Source organism: Aotus nancymaae, unplaced genomic scaffold (genome assembly GCF_030222135.1).
Source record: "Aotus nancymaae isolate 86718 unplaced genomic scaffold, 86718_ANA_hifiasm-v0.15.2.pri h1tg000155l, whole genome shotgun sequence".
In the NCBI taxonomy this organism is placed as follows: domain Eukaryota; kingdom Metazoa; phylum Chordata; class Mammalia; order Primates; family Aotidae; genus Aotus; species Aotus nancymaae.
This window is the reverse complement of record NW_026988570.1, coordinates 920,883-944,120: the sequence shown is the minus strand read 5'-3', so window position 1 is coordinate 944,120 and position 23,238 is coordinate 920,883. Positions and strand designations below refer to the sequence as shown.

The 23,238-nt window shown below is 40.8% G+C and overlaps 1 protein-coding gene and 1 pseudogene across 2 annotated transcripts in view; both read right to left on the bottom strand.

Moving 5' to 3' along the window:
- The window catches only part of ANAPC1 (anaphase promoting complex subunit 1), a 119,280-nt gene that overhangs the window by 38,427 nt on the left and 57,615 nt on the right, over positions 1 to 23,238 (bottom strand). For both annotated transcript variants that reach the window (XM_064371653.1, XM_064371654.1), the window contains 7 exons: positions 21,174 to 21,252; positions 20,542 to 20,578; positions 20,374 to 20,444; positions 9,332 to 9,510; positions 6,331 to 6,545; positions 3,903 to 4,021; positions 483 to 754 (listed from right to left, as the gene is read on the bottom strand). In XM_064371653.1, the coding sequence (XP_064227723.1) occupies positions 483 to 754; positions 3,903 to 4,021; positions 6,331 to 6,545; positions 9,332 to 9,510; positions 20,374 to 20,444; positions 20,542 to 20,578; positions 21,174 to 21,252 (972 nt within the window). The remainder of the gene's footprint in view (positions 1 to 482; positions 755 to 3,902; positions 4,022 to 6,330; positions 6,546 to 9,331; positions 9,511 to 20,373; positions 20,445 to 20,541; positions 20,579 to 21,173; positions 21,253 to 23,238) is intronic.
- LOC105727634 (Y-box-binding protein 1-like) lies at positions 9,520 to 11,373 on the bottom strand (annotated as a pseudogene).

Here is a 23,238-nt window from a genome sequence, read left to right as displayed (position 1 = left end):
GAATTGAGAGCTCCCATTCCTGTTTGGCACACTCTTTCCTAATTGGTCCTTATTCTTCACCTATTTACATATACCTACCCTTCCCCAGTCTCTAAATGGTGCTTTTTCAAGCATACTCACAAACCAATCAGCATGCACTTTCCCATTCCAAGCCCATAAAAACCCCTAGACTCAGCCTCATGGCCAGTGACCAACCTTCGGGTCCCCTCTTGCTGTTGAGAGCTTTTCTGTCACTCATTAAATTCTACTCTGCCTTACTCAAAAAAAAAAAAAAAAGAGCAATGGGAGATCATTAATTAAATGGCTTTGACCAAGGAAGTGACATATTCTGATATATACTTTAGAAAGATTATTCTATGTACTGTGAGACAAATGGACTTAGAAGTACAAGAATGAAGAAAGAAGAGCAAATAGAGCAATCAAGAGCTACTACAATAGGCAGGTAAGGCACAAAGCCAGGCAGTGGGAGCACAGGTTCTCACCTTGGTCAAGTAGTCATGGATATTGAGAGTCGCCAGCTTGGTAAGGTGCCCATTCAGACCCAGAGCCATGAGAAAGCCAGCATACTCATTGGCTAACTCAGCATGCTTGGGCTTATTGTAAACAATCCAAGCTGAGTCGATCTGGGAGGCAGGAGCTATCTTCAGGCCAGCAGCCACGCCATTATGGAAACTGGCCCAGCTTGTCATGTTGGGAGGCACGTCGATGTTTCCACTATTAAGGTCTACTGTTGTGTTCCGAGGAGGGGCACGTCCTATCCACCCAAACGAAATTTAACATTCAGAAAATGAAAATTCACAAAACTAAGATTGTTAAATTTAGATCTTTGACAAGAAGATTACTTACATTTCCTACATTCAAAACCATTAACCCCAAAATGCCTGGAATGTTAGGTCTCTATAATCGCTTAAAACTTTTATACATGTGAGTCAAACTTAATGCAAACTGGAAAAACCTTTTCATTGTCTAAACAGTTCATTGTCCTTTTTGTTAAAATGTATGGGGCTATATAATAAGATAACTGATGCCAATTTAATGTTACACAGATATGATTAGGATAATCACTGCTTTGAAATCTTTCAAACAGTAGGGAGCTTAATTAGAAAACAAAATGAAGACTAATATCACCATTAAACTATACAAGTTATAAATCCCAACATCTGACTGATGACATTGGTGTTAATTTCAAATGTTCTATCCTATATTTTTCCCTGGACATTAAGGAAAAATGGCATCTCAAGAAGAAATAAAAGCCAGGCCTGGTGGTACGTGCCTATAGTCCCAGCTACTTGGGAGGCTGAGGCATGAGAATCATTTGAACCTTGGAGGTGGAGGTTGCAGTGAGCCAAGATCGTGCCCCTGCACTCCAACCTGGGCAACAAACAGAGACTCCGTTTCAAAAAGAGAAAAAAAAGAAACAAGAAGCTTTATAAATCTGCTATAGCTCTTACCTATATATGCCCCCCCCACACACACAAATACAGATATCTAATTATATGCTACTGTTAAAAATGCTTAGAGATAGCTTTGTAAAAAGCATCCTTTTATAGACTTGAGTCATCCAGTGAACTTCAAAAGAGCATTCACTAAATTTAATTTTATGGTTCATTTATTTAAGAGCAATGTAAATTGTATGTTCATAATGCTATATGTTCTCTATGAATTTTTTCTTCTTTTCTTTTCGATCTACATTGTATACAGTAAATATTGAATATTTTTATATACATTTTTAATATCTTGTCATGGATAAAATAATTAAAATAAATATTTTAATTACTGTATAAAGTTATCCAGTTCACTGGAGCTTTGAAAATATAATTTTAAAAGAGTTCTAAGATGTAAAATAAATTTTAAATAAACAGTGTCTTATTTGTAGCATGTATACATATGCACACAAAGCACAAAGTAAGACTTGTCTTTACTATATGCTTTTTGTACCTAAAAGCTAACTCAACTGCCAGTGTTAGCACCACAATGAGTAATAAGTTCATAAGTTACACTTGCACTTTCTCAAAGAAGGCAGGCATATCAATATGAAAAAATCGAGTAACCTTTCTACAACATTCATTCATCATATGCATAAGACATAATGTTTATACACGAGAAAAAATAAAATGCAAAGGGTAAGGCAAATTTTGTTCAATTAGAACAACATATAAAAGTATAACAGGCCACATCAGTGTGGGTTGAGCAATTATTTAAGAAAATATTTTTTCCTAAATTAACAGGATAACCTTTCCTTTTGGCCTACCAGAATGACTAAAAGAATAAAATATTGGATTAATGTCATAAGCACATTTTAAATCATGAAAATTCAATTCAATGTATTCAGAAAAAAAGATGCATGTATATATTTTTTAAACCCACCTAGGTATCATTTGAATACTAAATCACCCATATTGAATACATTTTAACATCTGCCAATTTTACATGAGATTTTCTTTTTAACCCACACTTATTATATGAAATCTTTCATATAAACAGCTGGAAAGACTACTAAAACGAACATCTATATACCATGCCTTCCATCTAGAATCAATCATTAAGATTTTGTCATAGGTGCTTTACCTCTGAGAACAATTTAAATATTAAAAGCAACTCTGCTCACTATGTCCCTCAATGAGATTAGGGCTCAAAATAAGCATGATACAGAGATGGGAATACGTTCTTCACTCAGTCTATCTCATTTCCTGCATGCTACTCAAAGCACAAGCTTTTCACAAATCTGAGTGGAACTCTGGATTGTTTAAACTATGCAATTTAAAATATACAATTATGCTTGTATATATTATATACTACAATATATATTACATTATGTATTATGTACTACTATATATACTATACTACATCATACGTACATTTTGTACAGGTTTCACAAAACCATATATACTATAATAGATTTTCAATGACAATTTCAATTACGCAATTGTCACCTTTAGAACATATTCAAATTAGCATTAGGTGGATATGCACTATAAAACCCATTGTAATCAAGACTGTAACTACAGTTGTATATGGCAGAAGTAAAAACCCATGCCAACCAGAAAGGCAATTTGACATGTTACATCAAAGCCTTAAAACCATTCATCTTGCTGTCTTAAGAATTCTACTTCTAAGCATTTAGCCTAAATACACAGGACAAATATGCCCCAACAAAGTTTATAATACCAAAAAACCGTAATTTCCAACAATACCAGGCTGCTTCTATAGACTATGGTATATCCACTGAATGAAACACTCTGAAGCAAATAAAAATGAATGTATCAATTAAAAACAAGTGTATACCATACGTATAATTGTAAACATATACAGTTATTTGCTAAATATAAAAAGATCTTCACCGTAAATTTTAAGAAAAATATCTAAAATACATTTAAATTCTGATAATTAAACAAATATAAAATTGTAAATATGTGGCAATAAAACTGGGAAACATATATACTAAAATGTTAACAGGAGTGATGCAGAAGAGTGGGAGTACTGTAAGTAACCATTTTTTCTTTTCGCTTAGTATATTTCTTGATTTATACAGTGATCATCTGTTCAAACTATGACATAAGACATTTTAAGACCAAATATTTTTACATCTTATACTTAAGATTATTTACAATTCAACAGTCTCATCATTATCAATAATATCTTTCTGAACTTCTCCAAGTGACTTTTTATATCTTGAAATCATCTCATTAAAAAGCAAGACTAAGTAATGGCTATATTCTACTTCTCTCAAGGTTTAGTTTGACATGATATTTGAGCTTTGATAACCACTATAGCAGCTATTAGTATTTAAAATCACTGGGAATGAAGGGAACATTTCTTTTGTTTTAACTAATTTAAAGAACTCCACTTAATTCATGTATGTAACCATTTTCCTTTCTCATTGAGCCCAGAATTTAACATACCAGTCAGATTCAATTTAGGAATAGGCAATGGCTCTGTTGGAACAGGATGGTATGAAAACAAAGTAAACATTCCTCGTCCTACAGGAAGAGCCATAGTTCGCTGGCACAATTGGAGCAATCTGTAATTAAAGTGAAAACCAACATATGAAAATTTTTAAAGTAAAGCACAATTGAAATATCATCTGTAAGTATTTCAAAAGAAGGTGTACTGTGTAAGATGAAGTTGTCTCAAAGTTAATTCATACAAAGACGTGAGTGAACTACCCAAACATGATTAATTTTCATTTTAATATTTTTGTTCTTACTACATTCTTAGGGAGAGACATGTTTGTTTTGTTTTGTTTCATATTTACATTGAATGAAAACCACCTGGCCTATAAACCAAGCAAACTCTCTCTAGGCATCCAAAAAGAAGAAATTTAAAATTCCACTCCAACTGATGCTAATCTTCTCAAAGGAAAATACAGTACTTTTGGGGTTTTTATCACTGTGTTAATTTCAGTCTAGCTGTCCTCAGTACATGTGGGTTCCTCCTCCCATCCCTTTTGCCAATACAGCCTCAGAAGTGCTCTGTGGCTTGTACACAAGAAAATAAACAAAGTCCCTATATTAGAGCTGAATGGATTTCATGGTGCTTCCAAGGAAATACAACTTGATTTCACTTACATGATGGCTAGGATTTATAGGACTAATACCATTCTACTGTGAAATTAATATACCACTCTTCAAAATTGTTCCCATGTTAAAATAGCTTAACATTCCATACAGCCCCTTAAAGAAAAAAAAAAAAAGAAATTTTGGAAGTAGGGCATTTATAACTAGGAAACACTTATACACAAGTTATATCTAAAGACACAGAAATAGCCCTTCAGAGGCTGACAGTGACTAACATTTTCTCTGCAGACAAAGCTATTCATAAGCACACTCTTTCCTTAACCATACACACATAACTGCTTTTCTAGCTAATTGGAAAGGAAACTTCTGTTGTCTTAAGATTCTTTGGGAACACGACCGCCACATTAATTTGGGATCAGGAAAATTCAAAATCAAGAGACTGCTGCAGCCCAGAGAATTTTTTAGAGGAAATCTTACACATAATTCACTTCAACTTTTCAGAAGCAACAAAATTATAACTAGAACAATAATACTATATCCCCTAAATATAAGATGCCACTGATAAGATGAATCATTATTTCATGAGATACGAAGAAAGAAAAAGCACTGCCAATTAAACTATGACACCAATTCACTCAAATACACATTCTGATTTCAGAGATATTAAAAAGCGAAAATATTTGCATCTTAGAATCAATGAACTCCACTACTATAAATGGCTCTCTGCACTCAGCTTTAATATGCACTGGGCAGTATTCTAAGTGCTATGTAAAAATAATTCACTTGATACACAGCACCATCCCATGACGTATGCCTATTTTTACAGATGAGGCAACTGAGGCAACTAGAGGTAAAGCAATTTAACCAGTTAGCCAGCACAGCATGGCCATGCCTGGCTCTAGAGGCCATGCTCATAAATTCTATGCTCTACACTCAACTTCTGTCACTCCATCTCTTTATTCACAGGTGACTAATAACTGGGTTCTTATGGAAACAGTTGACAGGGAAATCACAACTAATTCAGATCTTCAGCAGCCTGTGGCTAAGTGTGGGTGACCTTTCCCCTCAAAGCAGTACCATTAAAAAAATTAAGGAGAACTAGAAAACAGTGGTAGATGAATGATAAATGATAGAGATAAGACAGATAAAAGAACAGGAAAGAATTTTAAAATAGAAGTGTCCTAAGAGAATAGCTCTGGAATGTCATAGGCATGTGATGTCATTTACCACTGAGTCTTAAAATTTATCACGGGATGTATCCTGTGCAGGGAAGTGGCAGAAGAAAGGCTTATGTATTTTGCCTTATCTATTTATTTCGAGTATTATCTATCATATCCCCCCCTCAAAAAAAAGAAAGAAAGAAAAAAAATACTGGTATAAGTTTAAACTACATTAAAACAAAACCCCACTAACCTCAAAATCTATTCCAGATCAAGACACAGAAAAACAAGTCCAGTGTTTTATTTGTAAATTCTTAAGGTAACTACCAGGCAAAATAGTTTTAGATTCACTTTTTCTAAAGAGTAAACCGTTGTATGTATTTCAAGAGGAGGAAGATCTGAAATACAACAATTATGTCCTCAAAAGCCAAAGATTTTTTGCTAACACATGTGGTTTGTTGAAGTTAGATGAAAACTTAAAACACAGGGCATATTTTAACTTGAAAGTATCTTTTAAATCTTCTTAGGGTTTTAAATGCTAAAAACTTGAAGGAAGAACAAATATAAACAAGACCCAAATGTAACAATAATATAAACAAGACCTAAGTGTAACAATAAAACATGACAAGAGATAATACAGTGTTTTCTTTCACCTGTTTTCCTTTTCCTCAATGAACTCGTGGTCGCTGAGCTCTGGGTACTGCACTACGTTGACGCGGACAGGATGCGCACTCTGAAGAAGCCTTCGCACATCCTGTACCCTTAAATCTTCACTCCATATTAATGACATGACCTCATGATTCATGTCATTCATGCCGTCATCTTCCTCCTCAGTTTCCGTTCCTGAAGGAACATCTGATGAGAGCACCTGAGTAACAGATTGTATTATAATAATTTAAAAAGCCATCAACATGCAATTACTGAACATGAGGTATACAGAGATGTGCCATGACTAAACTAGCCATATTTTCACTAAACAGAGAAAATATGTTTTCCAAAGCAGGGATGGATGGGTTGGGGTCGCAACTTATACTGGGGCTCTAATATACAAATATTTTTTAAAAGTATTATATTGCCAGCCGGGCATGGTGGCTCACACCTGTAATGCCAACACTTTCGGAGGCCGGATCACTTGAGGTCAGGAGTACCAGACCAGCTTGGCCAACATGGTGAAACCCTATCTATAATAAAAACACAAAAATTAACTAGCTGGACGCAGTGGTGTGTGCCTGTAGTACCAGCTACTTGGGAGGCTGAGGCTGGAGAATCATTTGAATGTGGGAGGCAGAGGTTGCAGTGAGCCGAGATTGCACCCCACTGTACTCCAGCCTGGGTGACAGAGTGAGACTCCGTCTCAAAACAAACAAACAAACAAAAAGTATTAGATTATCTATACTTGGAAATATTTTTACCTGAACTGAAGGAGAAAGTTTCAATTTAGGACAACAGTCAAGAGGCTGGATATAAGCAGAGAAATATTCTGAATAAATGGTTAAAAAATCTAACTACATCCTAATCATTTTTAAAAAGAAACAAATTACTGCAAGTAGAATATGAACACCAGTCACTGCGAATAATGCTAATTTAAATACTGTCTGTTCATTAATAGAAGGAGAAAGAAAAGACAGAAAGGATAGACACCAAGGGCTGGGGGAAGTCACGCTATGAAATACTTTCTTATTTTGCTACTTTAAATAGATAGGATCATGGTTGGATTTCAATATTTTTTCTGTTTTCTTTTTTTTTGAGACAGGGTCTTGCTCTGTCACTCAGGCTGGAATACAGTAGTATGATCATGGCTCCCTGTAACCTCTACCTGTTGGGCTCAAGCAATCTTTCCACCTTAGCCTCCCAAGTTGCTAGAACTACATATGTGCACCACCAACTCAGATAAATTATTTTAAATTTTTTGTAGAGACAGAGTCTCTCCCTGTTGACCACGCTGATCTTGAACTGCTGACCTCAAGGAGATCCACTTACCTCAGCCTTCCAAGTAGCTAGGACTACAGGCACATACCACTACACTTGGCTAAATTTTTTTTTTTTTTTTAATTTTTAAGTAGAGATGAGGTCTCAATGTTGCCTAGGCTGGTCTCAAACTCCTGGGCTCAAGCAGTCTTCCACCTTGGCCTCCCCAAAGTGCTGAGATTACAGGCATGAGCCACCACACCCAGCCAGTTTTCACTATTTTTTCTAAATGTGTTTCCAATAAAAATTTCTTAGAAGGAAAAGTACTGAATGCAGTAAAACAATTAAGAGGGTAAATTCGTTGAATGTCATCATGTTCTCATAAGTCCAGCATGTGCTTTAATATGGTGCTTCCCAGTCCAAATAATTAAGTCTAACTGCAAAACAGATGTGAATTGCACGGAATCATATCATATTCTCTCAAGAGTTTTATACTGTTAACAACTCTGAGTTGAAATGTTAAAGTTTTGCAACATTTAATGTGAAAGCAACAAGGTTAACCTGGAAAAAAAAAGTAGATATAACCAAATAGTCACTTTTAGTTAATAAAAATTCACTTTGATTCCTATAAAACATCTAAATAAACTGTATTCTAATGGATGAGTTAGCTATAAAATATAGTCTCAGATAGTGACAAAATAAATTTAGATGAGGTTATAAAATGTAGTAACTGAACAAACTTAAAATGACATTCAAATACAGATTAATATTTTAATGCTAATGGTACTGAACTGCTCTTTCTCATAGGAAAATCGTATTATAAACAAAAAGATTTGTTTTCTGTTTAAAATAGGACGAAAATACTAATTCAATGAAGAGCTGTGACTGATATGCAGATTAAAGAAGGGATGTGCTGGGATGACCCTGCTGGAGATTAGATGCCCATGGGAACTGACTCCGGTGTGGGTCCACACAGGCAACTCTGAGTTTAGGAGTAAGTTTTGATATAGGCTCTGAAGAAGCAGTAATAAGGCCTAAGGTGACTCACAGTTACAATGTACTGATTATTATGTATTGATTCAAAAGCTACTAAGAGGCAAGGCCGAATTCCCACTGTCTTCTCAGGGACATAAACATAAAAGAATCACCAGGAATGGAATAATCATTCCTGAATCTCCCTTGATGAGATTCTACTGTTTATTTTTTAAAGTTAACTAGAATTCTAGAATAATGAAACTTTTAGATAAACTTTTAAACAATGAAACTTTTAAAAGTTTCATTTTTAAGCTTTAAGAAAGGATGACTTAAAAAGATAATTAGAAAGAAATGAGAAAATCAACCCATCAAAAAATATGAAGGAGAAAATATTTGTATATAATTCACTATCCAAATTCAGGATACATGTACTCTCCCTTTTCCTATGTAATAATTACAAAGTGGTTAATTACTAATATGGTACAAGTAGGGAAATAGCCATGGTAGTTTCCATGACTACCCTCAGGGCTTGTCTTGATTCAAGGCAAAGAAAGGTCCAGGCACAGGACAAAACACACAAAATCTCCTGCTCCCATGCTCAACTTACAATTAATAAGATGCATACAACTACAAACCCCATCTGGCATATAATAAAAGACAAACTGATATATATACTTACAAAAAGGCTTAAAGGAAAATGAAGAAAATTTCTACTTTATGATTTTATTTAAGACTAAAACTGAACTCTGAACTTCCTATGTTGATACTTACAGACTTCCCTCTGGGTAAGTTTCCTTCACACGCCTGCTTGGAAAGATCCTGACGTCCAATCAAGAGACAGACAGCTTCTGGCCAGTCTGAGGCAGGCTGCTCACGACAGTGATAAATTGCATCTCTGATGGGAAGAGCAACTCCAAAAGGAAGAGTTTCCAAATCTCTTAAAGTGAATCCTATGATTAAAGAGAGAAAAAAAAATTTTTTCAATTATTTTAGATCTTTATTAACAGGTGCTTGCAGTTTGTTGACTTTTTTGAAAAAATCAAGTTGTAAACTTTTATTACAAATTTAAAATGAAGTTCTTAAAAATCTCAACCTGACCAGATATGAAACAATTTAAAAACCTTTAAAGGCGTATTGAGAAAAAACCAGGCTTTTTTAAAAAACACATTTGTTATTACCAAAAAGAGACGTCTTTAGGTAAAAATAATAAAAACCCCATGCTGCACAGATAATGCAGATAGTTCTATTTATCTGGTCAACAGGCAAAAAGCAAGCACTTGAGGTCTTCAAATCCAATCTTTCGTTCATTTCTTATTGCTGGAATTTCATTTCTTCTTGTTGGATGACTAAACCGGATGATGGTAGAGATGATAGGCTGGGATTTACTCAGCCCCACCCTGCTCAGCCTCGGGAGTGGACGAATTCTCAGCCGGTGGATCGGCTGCTTTTGTCTCTTTGCCATCTTGTGGTTTAGGGTTTTCTGGGTGGTAACTGAAGTTGCTGTGGTACCAATGTTGAGGTGGCTGCTGACCTTGGGTCTCATCCATCTCCTTGATTTTCTTTATCCTCTTCATTGCCGTCCTCTCTAGGCTGTCTTTGGCGAGGACGGCCCCTGTGGAATCATGGTCTATATCCCTGATACATATTCTACCTCACTGGTCTACCTTGTTCTCTGCACCCTGGTTGTCATCACCCTCCATCACTTCTCCCTGCACAGGAGGGTTGGACTGCTGTGGTCGACGCCCACAGGGTCTGCGCATGTAATAAGGTGGGAACCTTCGCCTGCAGTGGGCCGGTGTTGTTGGACCTGGCCTTCAGGAGCACTCTGATCCCTCCTTCTTTTCCCCACTCTCACTATTCTGGTGATTTTGCTGGTAATTGCGTGGAGGAACCCTACAACGTGGATAACGTCTATAATGGTTACGGTCTGCTGCATATTGACTGCCTTGAACTGGAACGCTACCAGGACCTGTAACATTTGCTGCCTCCGTACCCTCTTCTCATTCAACACCATCAAACTCTCCAATCTCCCCATCTCCTACACTGCCAAGGTATTTCTTGGGGTTATTCCTCTTTATGGCAGTCTGGTGTACAAATACATCTTCCTTGGTGTCATTCCTGTTGATGAAACCACATCCGTTCCTTACACTGAACCATTTTACTGTTCCCAAAACCTTCGTTGTGATGACCTTCTTGTCCCCACCAGCAGGCGTCAACGATGTGAAGTCGCCCAGTCCACCACTCCCTGAACTGCCCGCTGCCCGTAGTGTCCGGGCCTGGTGTCTGCGGCGCTGAGGGCCAGGACGGCGGGGGACGAGGGGCAGAGGACGGCTGCTCTTGCTCATGGTTGCTGTGATGGTGACTGGGACTGGCTGTGACGGCTGCGGCTCCTCCCTCCTCCCGGGGTGTGATAGAAACTAGGCCGGCGGTGGTGGTGGAACTGCTCAGGGCTCTCTGGGGTCCGCTCTCCGCTCCTGCTACTGATCGAACTCGAGAGAAAAATTTTAGTTCAGACTTGCCCCTGTCCCAATTATCCTGACTGAAGTTGGCAACAATATCTATCCTGACAAATAAATTCATTTTATTCATCTTACTACCAGACTAATGTCTTGACATCAGGGATTAGTATAAGAAGTCTCTTTGAAAGAACCTGTAAAAACCTGAAGAAAAAAAGACAATCTAATAGAATATAAAAGACAAAAAGAAATTTCCTAGAAGGGGAAACGTAAATGGTCAATATGCATATGAAAAGATGCTCTACCTAACTAATGACCAGGAAAATTCAAATGAAAAGCACTGAGAAATATAAACATCAAAGCCAATCACTACCAAGTGTTGGCAAATATGCAGAGCAACAGTAATTCTCTTTTTTTTTTAATTATTATACTTTAAGTTCTGGGGTACATGTGCAGAGCGTGCAGGTTTGTTACATAGGTATATACATGCCATGGTGGTTTGCTGTATCCATCCCCCCATCATCTACATTAGGTATTTCTCCTAATGCTATCCCTCCCCTATCCACCCTCCCCAACCCCCACCCCCTGACAGGCTCCAGTGTGATGTTCCCCTCCCCATGGCCATATGTTCTTATTATTCAACACACTTATGAGTGAGAACATGCCATGTTTCATTTTCTGTTCTTGTGTCAGCTTGCTGAGAATGATGGTTTCCAGCTTTATCCATGTCCCTACAAAGGACATGAACTCATCCCTTCTTATGGCTGCATAGTATTCCATGGTATATATGTGCTACATTTTCTTTATCCAGTCTACATTCATGGTCATTTGGGTTGGTTCCAAGTCTTTGCCATTGTGAACAGTGTCACAATAAACATACATGTGCATATGTCTTTATAATAGAATGATTTAAAATCCTTTGGGTATATACCCAGTAATGGAGCTGCTGGGTCGAATGGTATTTCTAGTTCTAGGTCCTTGAGGAATCACCACACTGTCTTCCACAATGGTTGAACTAATTTACACTCCCACCAACAGTGTAAAAGCATTCCTATTTCTCCACATACTCTCCAGAATCTGTTGTCTCCTGATTTTTCAATGATCGTCGTTCTAACTGGTGTAAGATGGTATTTCAATGTGGTTTTGATTTGCATTTCTCTAATGACCAGTGATGATGTTTTTTTCATGTTTGTTGGCTGCATAAATGTCTTCTTTTGAGAAGTATTTGTTTATATCCTTTGCCCACTTCTTGTAAATTGGTTTAAGTTCTTTGTAGATTCTGCATATTAGCCCTTTGTCAGATGGGTAAATTGCAAAAACTTTTTCCCATTCTATTAGTTGCTGGTTCACTCTAATGATATTTTCTTTTGCTGGGCAGAAGCTCTTTATAGATCCCATTTGTCTAATTTGGTTTTTGTTGCCATTGCTTTTGGTGTTTTAGTCATGAAGTCCTTGCCCATGCCTATGTTCTGAATGGCATTGCCTAGGTTTTCTTCTAGGGTTTTTATGGTGCTAGGTCTTACATTTAAATCTTTAATCCATCTGGAGTTAATTTTCATATAAGGTGTAAGGAAAGGATCCAGTTTCAGCTTTCTGCATATGGCTAGCCAGTTTTCCCAACACCATTTATTAAATAGGGAATCCTTTCCAATTGCTTGTTTTTGTCAGGTTTGTCAAAGATCAGATGGTTGTAGATGTGTGGCATTATTTCCGAGGCCTCGGTTCTGTTCCATTGGTCTCTATCTCTGTTTTGGTACCAGTACTGTGCTGTTTTGACTACTGTAGCCTTGTAGTGTAGTTTGAAGTAAGGTGGTGTGATGTCTCCAGCTTTGTTTTTTTTTACTTAGGATTGTCTTCACTATGCGGGCTCTTTTTTGGTTCCATATGAAATTTAAGGTGGCTTTTTCCAATTATGTGAAGAAAGTCAATGGTAGCTTGATGGGGATAGCATTGAATCTATAAATTACTTTGGGCAGTATGGCCATTTTCACGATACTGATTCTTCTTAACCATGAGCACGGAATGTTTTTCCATCTGTTTGTGTCCTCCTGTTTCCTTGAGCGGTGGTTTATAGTTTTCCTTGAGGAGGTCCTTCAGATCCCTTGTTAGTTGCACTCCTAGGTATTTTATTCTCTTTGTAGTAATTGTGAATGGGAGTTCACTCGTGATTTGGCTGTTTGTCTATTATTGGTGTATAGGAATGCTTGTGATTTTTGCACATTGATAATGTATCCTGAGACTTTGCTGAAGTGAACAACAGTAATTCTTATCCATAGCCAAAGGCAGTGTAAACTGGTTCAACCACATTGGAAAACAGTTGGTATGTACAGGTAGATCTACCCATTTGATCCATCAACAGCCATATAAAAACTTACACCCATGTACACCAAGATACAGGTATAAAAATACTCATTAGCAATACTGTTTCATTGTGGGAAAGAAAAAAAAAAAAGACGGAGAAAGGGGTGAGTCCCATTGTCTATCATCAATAGAATGGGTAATTAAATTGTGATATGTTCAAACAAGATAACCTATATATCAGAGAAAATGACCCACTGCTGCTGCTACATGAGTCGATATAGATGAATTTTTAAACAATAAAGTTGAGTAAAGGAAAAAGAACATATATTTACATCTATGTTTTCAAAAATATATAAAACCTACCAACTTTAAAAGATGTAAAACTATAAAGAAAAACAAGAGTAAGGTAACACAAAATGTAGGTAGGGCAGTGGTTCCCTATAACACTGGGGTGTCTGACAGGAGGGATCCACAAGGAGATATGTAAGAGCCTTCTACTATGTGGGTCATGTTCTATTTCTAAGTATGGGTGACCAGTACATCAATACTCAGCACCATTCTCTAAACTAAACATAAACATATACGTTTGATATATTCTTTTGTAAGTATATCATATTTCATATTTAAAATTTTTTTATCCTTGGTTTAAATCATATTTCTCTTATAATGATTTTCTAAATTTTATGCTACCATGCATTATTTATAATATAAAAAGTCAATTAACTATTGAGGCAAAAAATGTTTCCTTATATGAGAATAACACTTATTAAATATTATGTGATAGCAACTGCCTCAGTAATGACAGACCAGACTGCCTAGGTAGCGGCGGACGGCCTCAGTAGCAGCGAACTGCCTCAGTAATGGCGGACCAGACTGCCTCAGTAGCGGCGGACTGCCTCAGTAATGGCGGACTGCCTCAGTAATGGCGGACTGCCTCAGTAATGGCAGACCAGACTGCCTTGGTAGCAGCGGACTACCTTGGTAGTGGCAAACAGCCTCAGTAATGGCGGACCAGACTGCCTAGGTAGCGGTGGACTGCCTCAGTAGCGGCAAACTGCCTCAGTAGCAGTAAACTGCCTCAGTAATGGCGGACGAGACTGCCTCAGTACTTGCGGACCGGACTGCCTTGGTAGTGGCGGACTGCCTCAGTAGCAGCAAACTGCCTCAGTAATGGTGGACCAGACTGACTCAGTAGCAGCAGACTGCCTCAGTAATGGCGGACCGGATTGCCTTAGTAGCAGCAAACTGCCTAAATAGAGGTTGACCACACTGCCTCAGTAGTGGCAGACTGCCTCTGCAGTGGCAAATTGCCTCAGTAATGGCGGACCAGACTGCCTAGGTAGCGGCAAACAGCCTCAGTAGAGGTGGACCAGACTGTCTCAGTAGCGGCAGACTGCCTCAGTAATGGTGGACCACACTGCCTCAGTAGCGATGGACTGCCTCAGTAATGGCGGACCAGACTGCCTCAGTAGCGGCAGACTGCCTCAGTAATGGCGGATCAGACTGCCTAAGTAGCGGCAGACTGCCTCAGTAATGGCGGACCAGACTGCCTCAGTAGCGGCAGACTGCCTCAGTAATGGCAGACCAGACTGCCTCAGTAGCGATGGACTGCCTCAGTAATGGCGGACCAGACTGCCTCAGTAGCGGCAAACAGCCTCAATAGAGGTGGACCAGACTGCCTCAGTAGGGGCTGACTGCCTCAGTAATGGCGGACCAGACTGCCTCAGTAGCGGCGGACTTCCTTGGAAGCAGCAAACTGCCTCATTAATGGCGACCAGACTGCCTCAGTAGCAGCGGACTGCCTCAGTAATGGCGGACCAGACTGCCTCAGTAGCGGCGGACTGCCTCGGAAGAGGTGGACCAGACTGCCTCAGTAGCAGCGGACTGCCTCAGTAATGGAGGACCGGACTGCCTTGGTAGCGGCAAACTGCCTCAGTAATGGTGGACCAGACTGCCTCATTAGCAGCGGACTGCCTCAGTAATGGCGGACCAGACTGCCTCAGTAGCGGCAAACTGCCTCAGTAGAGATGGACCAGATTGCCTCAGTAGTGGAAGACTGCCTCAGTAATGGTGGACCAGACTGCCTCAGTAGCAGCAGACTGCCTCAGTAATGGCGGACCAGACTGCCTCAGCAGCAGTAGACTGCCTCAGTAGCGGCAAACTGCCTCAGTAGCAGCAGACTGCCTCAGTAATGGTGGACCAGACTGCCTCAGTAGCAGCAGATTGCCTCAGTAATGGCAGACCAGACTGCCTCAGCAGCAGTAGACTGCCTCAGTAGCGGCAAACTGCCTCAGTAGCAGCAGACTGCCTCAGTAATGGTGGACCAGACTGCCTCAGTAGCAGTAGACTGCCTCAGTAGCTGCAAACGGCCTCAGTAATGGCAGACCAGACTGCCTAGGTAGCGGCGAACTGCCTCAGTAGAGGTGGACCAGACTGCCTCAGTAATGGAAGACCGCCTCAGTAATGGTGGACCAGACTGCCTAAGTAGCAGCGGACTGCCTCAGTAATGGTGGACCAGACCACCTCAGTAGCAGCAAACTGCCTCAGTAGAGGTGGACCAGATTGCCTCAGTAATGGAAGACCGCCTCAGTAATGGTGGACCAGACTGCCTCAGTAGCAGCAGACTGCCTCAGTAATGGCGGACCAGACTGCCTCAGCAGCAGTAGACTGCCTCAGTAATGGCAGACCAGACTGCCTCAGTAGCGGCAAACTGCCTCAGTAGCAGCAGACTGACTCAGTAATGGTGGACCAGACTGCCTCAGTAGCAGCGGACTGCCTCAGTAATGGCGGACCAGACTGCCTCAGTAGCGGCAGACTGCCTCAGTAATGGCGGACCAGACTGCCTCAGTAGCAGCGGACTGCCTCAGTAATGGCGGACCAGACCGCCTCAGTAGCAGCGGACTGCCTCAGTAATGGCAGACCAGACTGCCTCAGTAGTGGAGGACTGCCTCAGTAATGGTGGACCAGACTGCCTCATTAGTGGCGGACTGCCTCAGTAATGGTGGACGAGACTGCCTCAGTAGCGGCAAACTGCCTCAGTAGAGGTGGACCAGACTGCCTCAGTAGCGGCAAACTGCCTCAGTAGAGGTGGACCAGATTGCCTCAGTAATGGAAGACTGCCTCAGTAATGGCGGACCAGACTGCCTCAGTAATGGCGGACCAGACTGCCTCAGTAGCAGCGGACTGCCTCGGAAGAGGTGGACCAGACTGCCTCAGTAGCAGCGGACTGCCTCAATAATGGAGGACCGGACTGCCTTGGTAGCGGCAAATTGCCTCAGTAATGGCGGACCAGACTGCCTCGGTAGCAGCAGACTGCCTCAGTAATGGTGGACCAGACTGCCTCAGTAGCAGCAGACTGCCTCAGTCGAGGTGGACCAGACTGCCTCAGTAATGGCGGGCCAGACTGCCTCAGTAGTGGCGGACTGCCTCAGTAATGGTGAATCAGACTGCCTCAGTAGCAGCAGACTGCCTCGGTAGAGATGGACCAGACTGCCTCAGTAGCAGCGGACTGCCTCAGTAATGGCGGACCAGACTGCCTCAGTAGCGGCAGACTGCCTCAGTAATGGCGGACCAGACTGCCTCAGTAGCGGCGGACTGCCTCAGTAATGGCGGACCAGACTGCCTCAGTAGCAGCGGACTGCATCAGTAATGGCGGACCAGACTGCTTCAGTAGTGGCGGACTGCCTCAGTAATGGTGGACCAGACTGCCTCATTAGTGGCGGACTGCCTCAGTAATGGTGGACGAGACTGCCTCAGTAGCGGCAAACTGCCTCAGTAGAGGTGGACCAGACTGCCTCAGTAGCGGCAAACTGCCTCAGTAGAGGTGGACCAGATTGCCTCAGTAATGGAAGACTGCCTCAGTAATGGCGGACCAGACTGCCTCAGTAATGGCGGACCAGACTGCCTCAGTAGCAGCGGACTGCCTCAGTAGAGGTGGACCAGACTGCCTCAGTAGTGGCGGACTGCCTCTGTAGCGGTGGACTGCCTCAGTAATGGCAGACCAGACTTCCTCAGTAGCGGCGGACTGCCTCAGTAGAGGTGGACCAGACTGCCTCAGTAATGGCAAACTGCCTCAGTAATGGCGGACCAGACTGCCTCAGTAATGGCGGACCAGACTGCCTCAGTAGCAGCGGACTGCCTCAGTAGAGGTGGACCAGACTGCCTCAGTAGCAGCGAACTGCCTCAGTAATGGTGTACCGGACTGCCTCAGTAGCGGCAAACTGCCTCAGTAGCAGCGTACTGCCTCAGTAATGGTGGACTGGACTGCCTCGGTAGCGGCGGACTGCCTCAGTAATGGCGGACTGCCGTGGTACTGGCGGACTGCCTGGGTAGTGGCGGACTGCCTCGGTAATGGCAGACACCCTTCCCCCCACAGAGCTTCAGATTGCCGGTCTTTGTGGGGGTGGGACCCGCCGAGCCAGACCACCGGGCTCCCTGCTTTCGGCACCCTGTTTTTCAGTTGAATGGGTGACTCTGTCTCCCAGGCTTTCCAGGAGTCAGTTGAAACGGACGCCCAGATTTGTGTGAGTTTTTGTGCAGAAACCTGCAGTGCCGGCTGAAACAGCTGTTCTGGAATGTTCTGGCACTTTTCGGCCGGGGGAATCTCCTGGTCTGTGGGTGGTTAAAAACTGCGGGAGAGGGGTAGTATCTGAACCAGAGTGCTGGAAGGGATGGAAAAGCCCCGGATGGCCTCCATTGGGAAGGGAGGGGTGTCCTCCAGGGATTGTACTTCCCAGGTGAGGCAGCACCTCACCCTGCCTTGGCTCGCCCTTCCTGGGCTACACCCACTGTGCCACCAGTCCCACTGAGATGCACCTGGTACTTCATTTGGAAATGCAGCGGTAACTCACCCTCTGCACAGCTCTGACTGGGAACTGTGCTCCAGAGCTGTTCCTATTCAGCCATCTTGCTCCGCCTCCCCTCCCAATTCATTTTTAAATATTTTGTAGAGACGAGGTCTCACTATATTGCCCAGGCTGGTCTCGAACATCCAGGCTCAAGCAATAATATTTCTTTTTTCTTTTCTTTTCTTTCTTTTTCTTTTCTTTCTTTCCCTCCTTCCTTCCCTCCTTCTTTCTCTTTCCTTCCTTTCTTCCGTCTTTCTCTCTCTCTCTCTTTTATTTTCTTTTTTTTTCTTTTTTTTTGAGATGAAGTTTCGCTCTTGTTACCCAGGCTGGAGTGCAATGGCGCTATCTTGGCTCACCGCAACCTCCGCCTCCTGGGTTCAGGCAATTCTCCTGCCTCAGCCTCCTGAGTAGCTGGGATTACAGGCACGCGCCACCATGTCCAGCTAATTTTTTGTATTTTCAGTAGAGACGGGGTTTCACCATGTTCACCAGGATGGTCTCGATCTCTTGACCTCGTAATCCACCCGCCTCGGCCTCCCAAAGTGCTGGGATTACAGGCGTGAGCCACCGCGCCCGGCCCCTTATTTTCTTTTTTAAATGGGTCTCACTGTTGCCCAGGCTGGAGTGCACTGGTGCAATCTTGGCTCACTACAACTTCTGCCTCCCAGGCTCAGGTGATCCTCCCACCTCAGACTCCCAAGTAGCCGGCTGGGATCACAGGCTGGCGCCACCACACATGGCTAATTCTTTTGTGTTTTTTTGTAGAGAGAGGGTTTGGTTATGTTTCCCAGGCTGGTCTCAAACTCCTGGGCTCACGATCTGCCCACCTTGGCCTCCCAAAGTGCCAGGATTATAGGTGTGAGCTAGTGTGTCTGGATATCCTTTTACTTTCAACCTGCCTGTATTGTTATACTTAAAGTGAATTTTTAGCTCGCCACGGTGGCTTACAGTTGTAATCCCAGAGTTCAAGACCAGCCTGGCAACATGGTGAAACCCCATCTCTACTAAAAATACAAAAATTAGGTGGGCGTGGTGGTGCATGCCTATAATCCCAGGTACTTGGGAGGCTGAGGCAGGAAAATCGCTTAAACCCAAGAGGCAAAGGTTGCAGTGAGCTGAGATTACACCACTGCACTCTAGCCTGGGGGATAGAGTGAGACTCTGTCTCCAAAAAAAAACAAAACAAAAAATAAAGTGAATTTCTTACAAAATAAGTAAATAATAAATAAATATTATGTGATATACAAATGGACAGAATTCATCCAATATTTTTCAGCATGGGTATCCTGTATGTATACTATGCAAGTTATTGTCATTTTTAAGGTAAAATGCAAAAAAAAAAAAAAAAAAAAAAAAACCTGTCAGAAACTTCATTTAGAACATACTTTAGATAAGACTTCAAGAACTTTTTTTTTTTTTTTTTTTTTTTTTGTAGAGATGGGGTTTCACCATGTTGACCAGGATGGTCTCAATCTCTTGACCTGGTGATCCACCCACCTTGGCCTCCCAAAGTGCTGGAATTATAGGCGTGAGCCACCGCGCCCAGCCAAGAACATTTTTTAATGTTCATTAAAGCTTTATTTTTTAACGTACATCCCATACAACATCCTCATTTTTTAAATATCTTTGTGGCAGTAATTTTTAATTTTGTTTTTCAGTCCTTTGTGATAAAAATTTGTTTGGTATTTTACTTAATTTAAAACCTAGGAGCATAGGTTTGGGGAATAGGGAATATCGAAAGCTTTTCCTCCCTCTTCCTCTTCCCAGTTCAATGTTAATCTTGGTGCCTGAAATCCCTGGCATTTATCCTTCTAAAGTATACCCTGAAATGTTTATATAACTGCTTTCAGACTTCGCGAAAAACACCGATTTCTGATATCTGAGTATCACAATGATTTCAGGTGTGAATGTAGGGTGATTAGAATTCTCCATTCTAAGAGACAAGCTTACATAGCCACAACCTCAAATGGTCCAATGTAATGGCAAATAAAGATTCCTTATGCACCAAGATAAAAAGCTGGTATCCCAAATATCATTATATGGAAGTTGTGAGATTGTCGAGAAAAAAAAAGTATGACTTGATGAAACATAATCACAATCTTGTGAGGTCTCTTCACAAAGCCAGTGCCCCTCTGTCCACGATTCCTTCCAGTTCTAGCTAGTCTGGAGGAGGCAGGACCTACTTAGGAGGTAACAAAGAAGCTCTTACCTACATTAGTCATCCAGACAACCAATTTTTCAGCTAGGCTAGAAACTGAAGTAGAATGCCTGAAACTAAACCTGTAAGAGAATAAAACATAAAGTTATTAGGCAGAACAGTGAAAGATAATATTGTTTAAAATGTGTGACATAAAAACACAGTCTAAATAAAAGTCACCTGTTTTCCTCTTGTTCTACTTGCAACTTCTGGGGGGCTAAAAGACAACAAAATGAAACAATTTTGATAGTCATCCTGGTAAACATATAACATGTAGAAGACATTTGAAAATAAGAATCCATTAGCAAAGAATATCTTTTAAAAAGTAATATAAGCAGTACTGTGGCAGGCTGAAAGTACAGTCAGCCCTCAGAATACTCAGGAAACTGGCTAAGACACCCTGTGTGTACCCAAATCTGTGCATGCTCAAGTCCTGCAATTGGCCCTGTGGAGCCTGCATATGGGTTTCACATCCAGAGAATAATATTTTCTATCTGCATTTGGTTGAAAAAAAATTCATTGTAGGTAGACCCACACAGTTCAAATTCATGTTTTTCAAGAGTCAGTGGTATATAATAATTTCCTCGAGACTAAAATAGTCCTTTTTACCCACACTGAAAATACAAGATTTGTTAAATTTTAAGTAATCCTGATACCTGAAAAATCAGTTGTGGACTATAGATCAGAAGAATACTAAAAAGGTAAGACATGGCTGCTAAAGCAAACAAGAAAAATTTTTTTCTATTTTTTCAGTTGTGATACTGACATTTACAAAAAGTTGTTTCCAGAAACCTAACATTACACCAACTTACCTATAGTTATTTTGGTTAAATATTGTGAGGATTCATCAGAAACAGAGCTCTCATCACCAAGTATGTACAGTGCAATACTCTGCAAAAGAAGAAAATAAACATTATTTTTCACTTTTCAGAGACAGCATCTCACTTTGTCACCCAGGCTGGAGTGCAGTGGTACAATCACAGCTCACTGCAGCCTCAAACTCCTTGGCTCAAGCAATCCTCCTGTCTCAGCCTCCAAAGTAGCTAGGACTACATGCATGCACCACCACATCCAGCTAATTCTTTTAAATTATTATTTTAATTTTTTTGTAGAAACAGAGTCTCGTTGTGTTGCCCAGGCTGGACTCGAACTCATGACCTCAAGCAATCCTCCTGCCTCAGCTTCCCAAAGTGCTGGGATTACAGGTATGAGCCACCACACCCAGCTACATAACTGAAGTATAACTAGAAAATAAATATAACATAGCCTAATTCATCCATCTTAGGTGTACAGTTCTATGAATTTCAAAAAATGTTATATCACATAACACTACCACGCTCACAATACAGACTATTTTCATCACACCAAAAAGTTCCCTTCTTCTCTTTGTAGTCAATCTTTTCCTCCTACACTCAGCACTGGAAACAACTCATCTGCTTTCTTGCTCTACTGTTTTGTCTATCCTACAATATCACATACATGAATCATATGATATGTAGTCTTTTTTTGTAGTATTTCTTTAACTTAGCATAATGTCTTTGAAATTCATCCACATCTCTCCAAGGATCACTAGTTTCTTCCTTTTTATGCTGAGTAGTATTCCATTAAACAGATGTACCAAACTACGTACTCAAAAACTGGTGAACATTTGGTTCCAGTTTGTGGCCATTATGACCAAAGTTGCTCTAAACATTCACACACATGTGGGTCTTTGTGCAGGTTGTTTTCATTTCTCTTGAGTAAATACCAAAGAGTTAGGATTTCTTTGTCTTACAGTAAATGTGTTTAACTTCACAAGAAACTGCCAAACAGTTTTCCAAAGTGCTGTGTCATTTTTGCAGTCCCCCCAGTAATGTATGAGAGTTTCGATTGCTCCATATCCTCACCAAAACTTATTTTTCAGTCATTCCAACAGGTATCGAATAGTGCTCTCTCACTACCTAGGAAGTGGTATTTGCTTTGAAGAGGAAAAGAAAAAGATAAGACAAAGGAAAAACTCTCTCAAAAGAGTTAAAATATTCAGCATATAACACAAACACAAAAGTACATCAGGTTTCTCTACTAAATGAGAAAACATACATAAAGTTCCTTGAAGACAACAGGCTCCCAATAAATGTTATCTCACTTCCTTCCTTTCCCTCATTTCAGCAAATGGTACATAGACAATGCCATCTCCACATACACAAGTGACTCAATAGAAAAGAGCCACCATGAGCTAGAAGGTTACTACAAATGTCTCATTAGCTATACACCACATAAAAAAAATTATCACTTGAGGTCAGGAGTTCAAGAACAGCCTGGGCAGCATGGCAAACCCCATCCCTACTAAAAATACAAAAATTAGCCAGGTGTGATGGTGTGCACCTGTGGTCCCAGATACTCGGGAGATTGAGGTGGGAAGATTGTTTGAGCCGAGGGCAAGCCTGAAGTGAGCCATGATCACGCCAGTCTGGGTGACAGAGTAAGACCTCTCTCCAAAAAAACAAAAAAAGCCCAATAAAATTCATAATGACAAAACCAAAACCCTATCAATAAGGGCTTCTATTTGATATTTTTTAGAATATTTTGATAAATAAATTTATATTTTATAAATAAATCTGTGAGCTGACAGTTTAAAAGAAATACCAAGAGGATAAAACTGAGATGAAAGGCCAGAGAGATAAACTGAGTACTGAAGCCAGTTTTACTGAAAAGACATTTGCAGAAAAACGATAGAATGGGAAAAAATATTTGCAAATCATATATTTGATACATTAGTATCTACAGTATAAAAATGCCTAAACTCGCCAGGCGCAGTGGCTCACGCCTGTAACCCCAGCACTTTGGGAGGCCGAGGCAGGTGGATCACCTGAGGTCAGGAGTTCAAGGCTAGCCTGG